The sequence below is a fragment of the Bufo bufo genome, chromosome 4 (assembly GCF_905171765.1).
Source record: "Bufo bufo chromosome 4, aBufBuf1.1, whole genome shotgun sequence".
NCBI classification, from domain to species: Eukaryota; Metazoa; Chordata; class Amphibia; order Anura; family Bufonidae; genus Bufo; species Bufo bufo.
In genome coordinates this window covers 473,212,241-473,227,572 of record NC_053392.1, presented here as the reverse complement: position 1 = coordinate 473,227,572, position 15,332 = coordinate 473,212,241, and the positions used below count along the sequence as shown (strand labels likewise).

The window sequence follows — 15,332 nt, the reverse complement described above, 5'->3', positions numbered from 1 at the left end:
CGCAAAAGATAATCCGTGTGCTGACCACATCCGTTGCTCCGTTCCGTGGTCCGCAAAAAAAATATAACCTGTCCTATTCTTGTCCGTTTTGCGGACAAGAATAGTTAGTTATATTAATGGCTGTCCACGCCGTTCCGCAATTTGTGGAACACACACGGACGCCATCTGTGTTTTGCAGATCCGCAATTTGCGAACCGCAAAACACACAATGGTCGTGTGCATGAGGCCTTAGGGATAGCCTTAGACAGGAGAATCAGCACATCTCCATCTCTAGGTAATCTCCATTGGAGCAGTGAGGCTTTCCCTCAGACAGAACAAGGGTCTGTCTGCAGCCATACTAATCTGTTTAACTGAAGGCCACTGGTTTAACCTATTTCTTGCAGCAGCTTCTTCTGCATGGAATCATTGAATTTTAGTGCCATGTCTCATAAGTAGGTGCTCTCTAGGTCTCTACAAAGTTGGCCGAGCTGGTGGTAGTGGCAAGTATGGTGCAGTCGTTCTTTATAAAATGCTTAGTGCGCAGGCAAATACACTGCGTGCAGAATTATTAGGCAAATGAGTATTTTGACCACATCATCCTCTTTATACATGTTGTCTTACTCCAAGCTGTATAGGCTCGAAAGCCTACTACCAATTAAGCATATTAGGTGATGTGCATCTCTGTAATGAGAAGGGGTGTGGTCTAATGACATCAACACCCTATATCAGGTGTGCATAATTATTAGGCAACTTCCTTTCCTTTGGCAAAATGGGTCAAAAGAAGGACTTGACAGGCTCAGAAAAGTCAAAAATAGTGAGATATCTTGCAGAGGGATGCAGCACTCTTAAAATTGCAAAGCTTCTGAAGCGTGATCATCGAACAATCAAGCGTTTCATTCAAAATAGTCAACAGGGTCGCAAGAAGCGTGTGGAAAAACCAAGGCGCAAAATAACTACCCATGAACTGAGAAAAGTCAAGCGTGCAGCTGCCAAGATGCCACTTGCCACCAGTTTGGCCATATTTCAGAGCTGCAACATCACTGGAGTGCCCAAAAGCACAAGGTGTGCAATACTCAGAGACATGGCCAAGGTAAGAAAGGCTGAAAGACGACCACCACTGAACAAGACACACAAGCTGAAACGTCAAGACTGGGCCAAGAAATATCTCAAGACTGATTTTTCTAAGGTTTTATGGACTGATGAAATGAGAGTGAGTCTTGATGGGCCAGATGGATGGGCCCGTGGCTGGATTGGAAAAGGGCAGAGAGCTCCAGTCCGACTCAGACGCCAGCAAGGTGGAGGTGGAGTACTGGTTTGGGCTGGTATAATCAAAGATGAGCTTGTGGGGCCTTTTCGGGTTGAGGATGGAGTCAAGCTCAACTCCCAGTCCTACTGCCAGTTTCTGGAAGACACCTTCTTCAAGCAGTGGTACAGGAAGAAGTCTGCATCCTTCAAGAAAAACATGATTTTCATGCAGGACAATGCTCCATCACACGCGTCCAAGTACTCCACAGCGTGGCTGGCAAGAAAGGGTATAAAAGAAGAAAATCTAATGACATGGCCTCCTTGTTCACCTGATCTGAACCCCATTGAGAACCTGTGGTCCATCATCAAATGTGAGATTTACAAGGAGGGAAAACAGTACACCTCTCTGAACAGTGTCTGGGAGGCTGTGGTTGCTGCTGCACGCAATGTTGATGGTGAACAGATCAAAACACTGACAGAATCCATGGATGGCAGGCTTTTGAGTGTCCTTGCAAAGAAAGGTGGCTATATTGGTCACTGATTTGTTTTTGTTTTGTTTTTGAATGTCAGAAATGTATATTTGTGAATGTTGAGATGTTATATTGGTTTCACTGGTAAAAATAAATAATTGAAATAGGTATATATTTGTTTTTTGTTAAGTTGCCTAATAATTATGCACAGTAATAGTCACCTGCACACACAGATATCCCCCTAAAATAGCTAAAACTAAAAACAAACTAAAAACTACTTCCAAAAATATTCAGCTTTGATTTTAATGAGTTTTTTGGGTTCATTGAGAACATGGTTGTTGTTCAATAATAAAATTAATCCTCAAAAATACAACTTGCCTAATAATTCTGCACTCCCTGTATTAAGCAAAATGATTTTCACCATCAGAATATTACTGCTGCATTACCTGGAATCCCAGCAGGCTTACTAACTGAAACTTAGATTATCACATAGTTAAATAGAAAATCATTTCCTGAAGAGAATTTCAAGTAAATACGTAATGGCAAATCTATAGTCCAGTAGATGACTCTGGATACAATATCATTTTCTTTGAAGATTGCTTATGTTTGGATTATGAAGTTATTAAAGGCATCTGTCAGCAGATTTGTACCTACGAAACTGGCTGACCTGTGACATGTGCACTTGGCAGCTGAAGGCATCTGCGTTGGTCCCATGTTTATAGGTGCCCGGATTGCTGAGAAAAATGATGTTTTAATATATGCAAATGAGCCTCTAGGAGCAATGGGGGCGTTACCATTACACTTAGAGGCTCTGCTCTCTCTGCAACTGCTGCGTCCTCTGCACTTTGATTGACAGCCTCATGTATTATGAAGGGTTCACTGCCTGGCACTGTGAAACAAAGTGCAGAGGGCGCAGCAGTTGCCGAGAGAGCTGAGCCTCTAGGTGTAATGGTAACGCCCCCATTGCTCCTAGAGGCTCATTTGCATATATTAAAACATCATTTTTCTCAACACAGACCAACACAGATGCCTTCAGCTGCCAAGTGCACATGTCAGCCAGTTCCATAGGTACAAATCTGCTGACAGATGCCCTTTAACCACATAAAACAGCTAATATGTTACCATGCAGAACACACAAAAACACAAGAAAAATAACAAGACAAATCTTCCAGACAAGTGCAACCCTTGATTTTCTGGATCACATAAAGATACAAGTTGGTTTAGAGAAATAGAGAGAGACAGTTGTAGTGTAATATTATGAGGGCCAATTGCGCAAAAGCCGTGGCACTACCAGTATGTGTGAGGATACCCTAAACCTAGAGAATTGTGTATTTCTCTAATATAATAGTATATATTAGAAAAAGGGATGATGACATTAACTGCAATAACCATGATGACTCCACGCAGGCGTCCAGAAGATCTAGCGCTGCACTTGCTGGCATCGGGTAAATACTGCATAGTGATACCTGGTTAACAGAAGCATCTGTATTAGCCACAGGTGAAGGAGACCGACAGGCGGGTGGAGAGGAGATCTCACTGTTGGTACCCTCCTCCCCTGATTCCTCAGTGACAGGAGACAGAAGAGTGTGGCAGCGACCAGCGGTCATCTGTCACAGGAGAACACCGGAAGAACCCCAGAGGACAGCAAGCAGATCAGAAAGAAGTCAGAGATTGGACACAAAATCACAAACATAAAAATGACAAGTAGCGTATGTACATAGAGGGATATAGAATTGAGGGATCCGTTACCGGCAGCCTGGTAATAATATCTCTGTGTCTAAAATTAGAACCAATTACAGATGTAGCAGTGCTAAATTTGTAATTTATCTTATTTTGAGCACCATGACAACTCTACAAATTGAGACAACTCAGTGAAATGCCACAGAAGTTGACAAGCTCATCTCTGCTCATCCGTATTATTGAAGACGATTTGTCGGTAGGCAAATTTATGGCATATCGATAGGACATGGCATACATTTCAGATTGGTAGCAGTTTGACCTCTATTTCCAGAGGAGAAGTTGAGGTCAAGTCTCTATTAATGTCTTTGGAAAATACAAGATCGGTGCTATAGATATACCGTAAATTTCCTCTTAATTTCCTTCCAGGTAAAAGATCCCATAAGGTACACTTACGGTAAATCAGATTGTACAGATGACAAACATGGACAGGAACTGATCAGTGCAGACATCTGCGCCAATAGACAGCAAAGGAGTCTATATACTTCATATAACTGTAGTCATACTAGTGGTGCTGGACAATGGGTACGTACAGTATCTGATCTCAGACAGTCGAGATATATATATATATATACAGTACAGACCAAAAGTTTGGACACACCTTCTCATTCAAAGAGTTTTCTTTATTTTCATGACTATGAAGGCATCAAAACTATGAATTAACACATGTGGAATTATATACATAACAAACAATTGTGAAACAAAAGAAAATATGTCATATTCTAGGTTCTTCAAAGTAGCCACCTTTTGCTTTGATTACTGCTTTGCACACTCTTGGCATTCTCTTGATGAGCTTCAAGAGGTAGTCCCCTGAAATGGTCTTCCAACAGTCTTGAAGGAGTTCCCAGAGATGCTTAGCACTTGTTGGCCCTTTTGCCTTCACTCTGCGGTCCAGCTTACCCCAAACCATCTCGATTGGGTTCAGGTCCGGTGACTGTGGAGGCCAGGTCATCTGGCGCAGCACCCCATCACTCTCCTTCATGGTTAAATAGCCCTTACTTTCAAAGTTTTACCAATTTTTCGGCTGACTGACTGACCTTCATTTCTTAAAGTAATGATGGCCACTCGTTTTCCTTTACTTAGCTGCTTTTTTCTTTCCATAATACAAATTCTAACAGTCTATTCAGTAGGACTATCAGCTGTGTATCCACCTGACTTCTCCTCAACGCAACTGATGGTCCCAACCCCATTTATAGGGCAAGAAATCCCACTTATTAAACCTGACAGGGCACACCTATGAAGTGAAAACCATTTCAGGGGACTACCTCTTGAAGCTTATCAAGAGAATGCCAAGAGTGTGCAAAGCAGTAATCAAAGCAAAAGGTGGCTACTTTGAAGAACCTAGAATATGACATATTTTCAGTTGTTTCAGACTTGCTTGTTATGTATATAATTCCACATGTGTTAATTCATAGTTTTGATGCCTTCAGTGTGAATCTACACATTTCATAGTCATGAAAATAAAGAAAACTCTTTGAATGAGAAGGTGTGTCCAAACTTTTGGTCTGTACTGTATATATATATATATATATATATATATATTTATTCTATTGACATCTATTTCATCTTGAGATGTTAATCTGAACCGGCACATGACAATTTGCTTAGAATGGGACCTGAAAATTTAAAGGAGGACACAGGACAAAGCTGATACACTGCGTTATGTTGAGTGCAGAGTTTGAGGAGGTAGTGCAAGATAGAGGGATTTAAAGACCATCAAAAAGAGAATCCCATTCTTAAGCACTCCCCCTCCTGTACTAGGCATGTGTATATCATTTGCACAGGGTGCTCCTTTAATATATTCATTAAAGCGACTCTGTCACTATGATCAACCCTATTAAACCAGGCATGCAGACTGGTAGGGTTGATCATGCGTTTTAAAACGATACCTGTCTTGCCACTGTAGGTAACAGCGTTGTGGAGAAATTCAAATTTTTATTATTACGCAAATGAGGATTTGGAGCACCAAGAGGTGGGCTGTAGCAGTTTGAGCACCGCTACAATGACACCCCTGGTGCTGAGTACACACACCTGTAGAGTTCAACCCCCCCCCCCCCCTAGATTGACAACACTAGACATCACGTCTAGAAGTGAGTTCTTGCGCCTGTTCAAATGGGATCAAACACTGCGCCTGTGCACTGTGAATCTGCGCTGCATTTGTTCAGATGTGAGAACTGAGGTCTAGACATGATGTCTAGCACTGTCAATCTATGGGAAGGGGGTATATTTTGAGCTCTAGAGGTGTGTGTACTCAGCATCAGGGGCGTCGCTGTAGCGGTGCTCAAACCACTACAGACTGCCTTTTGGTGCTCCAAATCCTGATTTGCATAATAATAAGAGTACAATTTTCTCCAATACAATGTCACCTACAGTGGTAAGACAGGTATTGTTTTAAACAGCATGATCAACCCTATCAGACTATATGCCTGGTTTAGTAGGGTTCATCATGGTGACAGAGTCTCTTTAAAGAGTTATAACTATTGTATTTTACTCTTTACCATGTGGTTACATTGAGTTCTGCCTCAAAACATTGCAGCAATAGCCACATAAAATGTAAAGTTTAATAACCCCACTAACCAAACAGTATTGTACTGCACACATATTATATATTACTGCCATTACCATAATTGCCTATAATTTTTATATCAGATATTATAAGCCTTGAAGAGGACCTGTCACCGCTAGACATGTCTGACCTCATGCACATGACCATATTTATTTTCTGGATTCCATCTGCATTTTTTTCCCCTTCCATTAATTTCAATGGTGCCGCATGTCCATCCCACAAAAAAATACAATATGTCCTATTCTTGTCTGTTTTGCAGACAATAATAGGCATTTTTACAAAGGGGCCCATGGAAAGTGGGGGATGCACATACGGTCATGTGCATAAGTCCTTCAAATGTATGAATAGATGAATTACAATTACTTACTAAAACAGACATGTCAGTAGAAGTGACACTTCCATGGTCAACTGATCTCAGCCACAGCAGTGGCAGGGTGAAATGCCCTTTTACTTGTCTCAGCAATCCACCCCAAGCAACACTTGAGGACAGAATTACGTAAGAGACACTGTATAAGGTAATTGGCCAGGAGGACCTCTTTAAGCACATCTTTAGTTCATGTTTGAGACAATTTGCTCTCAGTCTCTGATAATCCAGGCCGTGTGAAACTATGGCAATCTAAACTAGTAGCGTAGTGCAGATGGATCAATGAGAAGTTTAAGTTCACTGTCTTATAGATGACCCCGATATATACTTGAAGGGGCCCTGTGAGCATTTTTTGCTACCAACCTCCCTGCAAACCGCTATTAACACTGATAGATGAAGAATCCAGTGTAAACATATCTGTCTTGATGTTCCTCTCAGTTCCTGAGATTTCAGAGCTGGTAGTGATGATGCAAAAGAAGCCAGGTGCACTGAATGGAGTGGCCCCACGCATGGTGGACCAAAAACCGTATTTGCATGAATATACAAAGATGCATTTATTAGAGGTAGTGAGAATATGACATTTTATTCTGTCAGATTCGGCTCCTTAAAGGGGTTGTGTAGTCATAATATTGATGACCTATCACTAATATTAGATCAGTGGTGGTCTGACTCCTGTCACCCGTGCCGATCAGCTGTTTGAAGAGTTCACGGCGCTCATGCAATGTCCTCTTTAATGGTTACCTGCACTCCGTCAAGATTGTCATGGCAGTACAGTGTAATCACAGCTGTTCGTCCCATTCCCTTGAATGGGTGGGGTAGCTGTAATTACACTGCCCTGCCACTACAATCTAGATGGCGTGCAGGAAACTACTGAAGAGTACGCCACACTCGCAAATGGACTGTGGCCCCTTTAGGGTCCATTCACACGTCCGTAATTTGGGTCCGCATTCGTTCCGCAATTTGCGGACCCATTTACATTTCCTGGATCCGCATCAGTTTTTTCGGGATCCGCATCCGTTGTTTCGGGATCCGCAATTTCGTTCCTGGAAAAAATAGAACATGTCTTATTCTTGTCCGCAATTGCGGACCAGAAAAGGCATTTTCTATTATAGTGTCTGTCTTGAGGCTAGGTCATCAATATTATGACATTGAACAATCTCTTCAACTTCACTGTGAAGTGCTCTCTTCTTTCTGGATTGAGCTGCTCCATAGCCACCCCTGGTCTCCTGGTTGGATGCCACAGCTGTCCCTCAGAGCAGAAGACCCTTCACAGTGAAGACCTGCCTCCAGTGCATCTGCAGGTTGGAATGAAAGTTCCCATTCACATTACTCCTAATGAAAAATGCTCCAAAAAAGGTTTGTTTGAACTGTTTTCCCCCTAGATCTTGCTGTCAGCAGTTTAACATGATCAAAACTGCTGATAGATTCACTTTACTCTAGTACAGCAATATAATAATACTAAAATATGATACAAAGCTCTGCATAGTCATGTACTAGTTATAGTCTGACTGCAACATGTGATGAGTATAAAGTTCTGGAGAAGTGGCGAGAATCTTAGAAAATGTGACTAGTAACAATTACTGTAGCAACACATGAGCCGTCCACATAAGAAACCAAAAACATCCGGCAAAACTACTTATGAAACCAACAAAAGAGTCACTATGTGTATCAGAAGATGAAATAAAAAGACTTTATATCTGCAGCATGTATCCTTCAGATACAAATGTCTGGATGAATTATGTTTTTATTGTGGTCATATTATGTCTCCAGACAAGTCCTGATACATGTGGCTCGGTAGTGAAGCTGCAGCTGCCATCAGGGGCTTTGTTCTCATAGGAAAGCGCCAGCATAGGCCTTACCATAACAACAGATGGGTGCGCAGAGTGTGCAGTGAGGAGCTCAGCGTCCAGCTCCTCCATTCCCTCCGTCAGTCCCTCCACCTCAGTGACAGTCAGCAGCATTGTGGCATGCTTGGCTTTCATGGTTAACATCTTGCACTTGGAGTTGAGCGATGCGATCTGCTCCTGATAGCCCTTGATCTTCTTCGCCAGCTCCTGGGAACACATTTTAAATCAGAAGGCGACTTAAGACCAACAAAACAGCCATGAAGGAAATTGCATTGTATCAGCCTTGCATTGTATTGCGTGTCAGGCTAGGAGCGACTGGCCAATGAAATCACAGCTCACAAGCCCTGTATCGTCCGTCAGCACTGGCTGGAAGGGAGGATGTCGACTGTGAAACTGAACTGAGCCGGCCTGCATCTGACACACAGGGAAACCACAGGAGGCGGGCACCATTCACAGCACAGGCATACATAAAGGGACAGACGTGACACCATTCAGGGCGCTTATTACCCCCCCCCCCCAGCTCTGTCATGAGGTCATGGGGTGACTACAACCATGAAAAATGCAAGAGTCAGCCTAAGCCAAGATTAAAACAATCAGCATGGAAGAGGAAACAATAGGCGTCATAGAGATTAAAACAACAAAGCTTGGTCTGAGCATCGCCGTACAGAGTAAAGGTTCCTCATGTTATTAGATATATTACTATACTATCAGACAATATTTCATGCAATTTTGCATTTAAGGCTCTTTTCACACTGTGTCTGCAGTGTGCACCCAAAGTTTCCAGGTAAAACCTCAGGTGCCAACTAGTGGCATCTGACCCCCATAGGAGGCAATGCTGGTGGCAGCTTAGGCTACTTTCACACTGTCGTTTCTGGGTACACTTGTGAGATCTGTTTCAGGGATCTCACAAGCGGAACAAAACGGATCAGTTCAGCCCCAATGCATTCTGAATGGATAAGGATCCGCTCAGAATGCATCAGTTTGGCTGCGTTTGTTCTCCGTTCCGCTTTTGAGGCCGACACGATGCTTGCAGCGTTTTGGTGTCCGCCTTACGATGCAGAGCCAAACGGATCAAACAATGTAAGTCAATGGGGACGGATCCGTTTTCACTGACACAATATGGTGCAATTGAAAACGGATCCGCCTCCCATTGACTTTCATAAATGTCTTTTTTATTGAAAGTGTTGTGTATACACAATAAAGTATTATAGAAAAGCAGACATACGTGTGTCCGTCTATCAAACGAATGAACATTATAGCCACTGTGAGCTCAAATACAGAAGATATAACATAATGTCAAGAGATAACAACATATTCGAGTAACATTATACAGGAGAGCTATAAGCTATATCGGAGCAAAGATCCAGAGTGGTCGTTAAAGACAGACAGGGGGGGAAGACATTACAAGACAAGACCTATTGAGGGACATGGGGAGTAGGAAGGCTAGTTACGACACTGGTTACGTGTAGAATTCAAAATGTTCGTCCCATAACTGCCATACTTTTTCAAACCTAGCATTCTGCGCCTCTATCATAGCCGTTAAGCGGATCCGTTTTGACTTAGACTTTTTTTAAAAAGAATAATGCAAACAGATCCGTTCTGAACGGATACAAGCGTTTGCATTATCGGTGCGGATCCGTCTGTGCAGATACAAGACGGATCCGCACCGAACGCAGGTGTGAAAGTAGCCTAAAGAACGGACCTGAAAATGTATGTCAACCTCAGGGAGCCGGACAGACAATTTGGAAAACAGCAGATGGCGCTATACAGATAGAGGTCACTGAATAACTCAGTAGCTATACAACATTTTTACCAAACATTTGACCCAAAGATGTGACAAAACCTGTAACACTAGGACAAAACAAATAAAAATTCAAAAATGACTTGTCTAGCATGTCACAAATGGAACTTCATATAATTCTCACAGGGAGCGCACGTCACAAATTTATCAGCTTTTTAAACCCGATTCCAGGCGCAACTACAATAATATATCTACCCCATTGCCTTATGAGGAGTGATAAAATGCACTATAGGATTATAATACAGTAGATATTTATGGTACATAAATCCCTATATATTGGTAATAAATCAGGGGCGTAGCTAAAGGCTCATGGGCCCTGGTGCAAGAGTTCAGCTTGGGCCCCCCTTCCCTCCGCACCCCCTATAGCTACACCCTAGGTAATAATTTTACAGGTAATTAGTCTCACATCAGTTTGTGTTTTATAACTTTAATATGCTTCATGTGTTTTTATCTTACATCATTTTACATATTATACTTTAAAGGGGTTGTCTCATCATGGACAATGGGGGCATATGGCTAGGATATGCCCCCATTGTCTTATAGGTGTGGGTCCCACCGCTGGGACCCGCACCTATATTGAGAACGGAGCCCCGCAAGTGAAAGAGGCCGCACTGCGCATGCACAGCAGCCCTCCATTCATTCTCTATAGGGCCGGCGAAAAAGGCCGAGCGCTGGCTCAGGTATTTCCGTCGGCCCTATAGAAATGAATGGGAGCGGGGGCCGCGCATGCACGGTACGTTCCCATTCATTTCTATTGGGAGCTGGCTTGGTGGTGGCCAAACCGGAGTCCTCCAGCCACCATCTTGCGAGGCTCCGTTCTCGATATAGGTGCGGTGGGACCCTATTATTTTTCTCATGGCTTACAAATGCTACGGTATCCATAATTGCATGGTACATCTTACAACTTTCCGAATAGTTTATAAAATGAACAATATAATATTATAAGCTAAAAGCTATGTCAACATTTCACCCACATTTTATAGTTTACGTATAGAACACTACTGTACACGCAGCAGCGATGCTGTATTACACCCAAGCTCCATCTACTTTAATTCATTTGACACCGTTATGGCCTTAAAGATTAGGCCCCATCAGTTCTCCTGACATGTCTGCTATAGTAAATGCTGATATCCCTCATGTCTGGAGCATCTTTTCCTGACTGGACAGTGTAGGGGTGCCTTCACACACGTCAGATTTTGTTGCAGAAAATATTCCTGCAACTGAAAATCTATTTCATTCATCTGAATGGAACGAGCTGGTTCTATTTAACCAGAAAGTAAGTTACACTGCAGCAATAAGTGAGTCCAGTAGAAATGTTACATATCTTACTCTATTGGGGAACCATTTAGTAGGGTCATGAGAACAACAATACATACTGCAAAAGAAAGTGAACACCGCTCAAGATCAAAGGCTGCGGGGGCAGAACGTGAACAAAGGCCCAAAATCACTGGTCCAATACTTTTGAGGAGAAAAAAAGTGTATAATTAAATCTGGGGTTTAAGATTTGTGAAATTGACTTGTTTTAACAACCCAGATTCCTTCAAGAACCAAGAATATTTACCTCATGGCGTTTAATCTGGAACTGTAATTCCTGGATATTGCTGGTAGTTACTTTTGCATCTTGCAACTTTCGATGTGCTTCCTCGATCAGCTGCTGCAAATGTTTCATCTCTTGTTCATACTGCTCATACTGGACCACGGCCTCCTGTGGGTTAAATGTGCAATTATCAAACCAACCGATACCTAAAAACACTGCCATAGATCTCCTAATTTACTAATCGTGGGACATAAAAGCATCCACGACTGATCGAGGAGGCAATCAAATCAATGGAATCATAAGGATGCATAATGTGTCATGTCATCTGAGACACCTAGTGAGGGGCTCGTTAAATTCACACTTAGCTCTGGGACCCTATTTAGCCCGAGTAACCGGTTATTGTAATGAGTAACGTCTTCTGCAATATATTATACAACAGCTATTCCTAGTACAATCTACATTTAGGTACTCCTGCAATAAGGCCATATAATTGGAAATAACAGTGCAGATGTACCAAGCATTTAGTGCCATATAATATATCTGCTTCGTAAAGGAAAGAAGGAGTGCTGTATGATGGAGCGAAATGTATGGTTGCATCATGGGACAGGTACTGGTGAGAAGGGGAGAGGATAGGACTGACACTGGGGGAGAGGGTGATTCTTGGCTTGATCCTTATGATGGGACTATAATTAGGAAGCAGATAATAATAGGTGCTTACCTGCATAATATTACACTGCTGAATGGCAGTGTGCTGAAGACGGCTGGTCTCCTCCTGCAGCCTGACAGCAGTGCGGCATATGGGAAGGCTAGTCACTACTTCTTCAGGAATTCTTAAGGCACTTTGGCAAAGTTGGACAGCATGAACCTTTGGTTTTAGAGACTCCATTTTGGATAGTAGGTGCTGTAAAGATAATATCAGGTTCAATATTTGCACAATGGTTATTCTCATCTTGCAAAACGATGGCAGATTGGTAGGGTGGCTGCTATGCAGGTAAAACGCAGAAGGGGGCCGAGGTCTAAACCAATACTGAAATCTCTTCATTCTCAGGTTAATGTGGGGGTCCTAGAGACTGGACCTAAATCAATCATATCCTAGCGATATGCTGTAGCTTTATAAAATGGGAATACTCTTTGAAATAATTGACTAGTCCACACTAGCCCTTTAGTAAACACTACCTCCTAACTCTCGCTAAAAATTAAAGTGTCCTTGTACTTAAAAAGAAAAAAAAATTACAACATATCAAAAGATTTGATGGGGGGTCCGGGTGTTTAGACCACCACCAATTGCTCAAATGAAGAGAAAGAAGCGTTCGCACAGAGCAATGTCTCTTCTTACAGCCCAGTAGGAAGTCTGTCTTGAGTCCTTCTCCTGGAGCTCTCTGTGTGAGAGCTTTCTTCTCCTCGTTCTAACAATCGGTGGGGGTCTCACCACTGGTTCACGTTAGGTCTTAGATGTCTTGACGCTTGCTCTGAATAATGCACAAGCTGAGGAGTGCACAATACTCTACCTGTCTATGAGACAGCTGCTCCTTAAGACTCAGGCGCCCCAGCTCTGGTGAGGTCAGTGTAGTCTGGGCTTGTTCTAATGCCGTCTGCAGTGCTCTAACTTCACTTTCAAACTTCTTCATATCCTGTTGGAAGAAACAATATAGAATTTTTTATTAATTTTTTTTTAATAAACAGCAAACTAAGCTGCGAAAACCAGTGTCAGGCAGCTGCTGCCAAGGCCAATAAGATAATGGGTTGCATCAGAAGGGGCATAGATGCCTGTGATGAGAACATAGTCCTTTCACTTTACAAAACACTAGTCAGACCACACATGGAGTACTGTGTACAGTTCTGGGCTCCTGTGAACAAGGCAGATATAGCAGAGCTGGAGAGGGTCCAGAGGAGGGCAACTAAAGTAATAACTGGAATGGGGCAACTACTGTACCCTGAAAGATTATCAAAATTAGGGTTATTCACTTTAGAAAAAAGACGACTGAGGGGAGATGTAATTACTATGTATAAATATATCAGGGGTCAGTACAGAGATCTATCCCATCAGCTATTTATCCCCAGGACTGTGACTGTGACGAGGGGACATCCTCTGCGTCTGGAGGAAAGAAGGTTTGTACACAAACATAGAAAAGGATTCTTTACGGTAAGAGCAGTGAGACTATGGAACTCTCTGCCTGAGGAGGTGGTGATGGTGAGTACAATAAAGGAATTCAAGAGGGGCCTGGATGTATTTCTGGAGTGTAATAATATTACAGGCTATAGCTACTAGAGATGGGGTCGTTGATCCAGGGAGTTATTCTGATTGCCGAACTGGATGGACAAATGTCTTTTTTCGACCTCATATCTATGTTACTATGTAAAAAATGGTCTGACACTGATGATTTGGTTACATGCAAAGAAATGTACTGACATCTCTACTGTCTGTATAAATCAGTCATAATAATTGGAAAACTATACCAGAAATGTCACTTTTTTAATGCTGATATTGATATTTGTCTGCTATAAATATATTTGACACATAATTTGAGTCCCTTAGGGTACATTCACATATGCGGCAGAAGATCTGGCATTGCTGGATTATACTGTTAAATGCCAGTCTTCGGATGGACAAAAACCAATGCATGCAATAGATCAGGCATGCCGCAGAAGCGAACATACCTTCAAAAGGTATGTTCTCTGTGGCTCTGAAGCAATTCAAACAGCAGCGGTGACCTGCCTGGATATGGCATGTGACTGCTGCTGTTTGCACCACAGAAGGAAGGAAATACACTGGAACTTTACAGCTTCAGGAGGAATGCAGGTCCCACATAGAACATAAACGTAGGCCGGTTCGTGTGTATCAAGTTATACCCGTGATATGTACCCGCTGTGGAGCAAATGAAAGAATTTGAATTTGTCCCAAGGTAAGTGCCATGCTATTTCTTCCTAACTTGGATGCCCACACAGATCATGGCTACTGCAGAACTTTGTATCTTATAAGAGTGAATTGTACAAAAATGGTGGTTGGAGTCAGAGGCAAAACTATAAATGACTGGGTCCCACAGCAAATTTTGGAACAGATCTACCCCCGGCACCCCCGCCGCCAGCAACTTCTTCACAACCACCGACTCCCGTGCAACCCCCACTTCTGTGGCTAGTCAAGATCGCGCTCTCAGATGAGGCCCGGCAGCCGCTCTGTCCATTTCCTACTTGTATATGCTGTATGTCACGTCACTGTATATAATGTCATTGTATAATACTGTTGAGGGGGCCCTGACAATAAAACCTTTTAGTCCTCCTCCTGAGTAGGCCCTTTCTGAGTTTGGGCCCCAAAGCAACCCCTTCTCCTGTTTCCCCTATAGCTACGATCCTGGTTGGAGTTTTCTAGGAACACATTTACTAAAACACAGTAAAGTGTATTCAATATACGATGAAAAGCCATGACATTTTCTGATATACTATGCGTATCTTCTTAGTTCCTAAGATCTCTCATAGTAGCCATTACACAAGAATTTTCATTGTGTACTTCCAAAAAATGTGTCACGCCCATGGTTATGGTCGTGACTCCTTGGGAGCCGCATGCAGTTGCCCGCGGTCTGAGTGTTTTCTCAACCGCAGCTGGGGGCTGTTAGTAGTTTGCCTCAAAGTGCGGTTGCCGCGGACAACAGGTATGCGTGCGGTTGCCTCTGGCTATGTGTGTGTGTTTGTGTGCACTTTCCCTGTCTGGTGTGCACTGTGACATTTTCCCTTCACTGTGGCTGCCCGTGGCAACGTTTGGTATTGTGTACATGTGGTGGCAGTGTCTCG

General features: G+C 42.8%; 1 protein-coding gene across 4 annotated transcripts in view; it reads right to left on the bottom strand.

Annotated features, from left to right (window-relative positions):
• Positions 1 to 15,332, bottom strand: part of SYNE1 (spectrin repeat containing nuclear envelope protein 1) — a 413,129-nt gene that overhangs the window by 138,672 nt on the left and 259,125 nt on the right. For all 4 annotated transcript variants that reach the window (XM_040429494.1, XM_040429495.1, XM_040429497.1 and 1 more), the window contains exons 86-90: positions 13,055 to 13,177; positions 12,265 to 12,447; positions 11,571 to 11,714; positions 8,221 to 8,415; positions 3,161 to 3,301 (exon numbers count right to left, since the gene is read on the bottom strand). In XM_040429494.1, the coding sequence (XP_040285428.1) occupies positions 3,161 to 3,301; positions 8,221 to 8,415; positions 11,571 to 11,714; positions 12,265 to 12,447; positions 13,055 to 13,177 (786 nt within the window). The remainder of the gene's footprint in view (positions 1 to 3,160; positions 3,302 to 8,220; positions 8,416 to 11,570; positions 11,715 to 12,264; positions 12,448 to 13,054; positions 13,178 to 15,332) is intronic.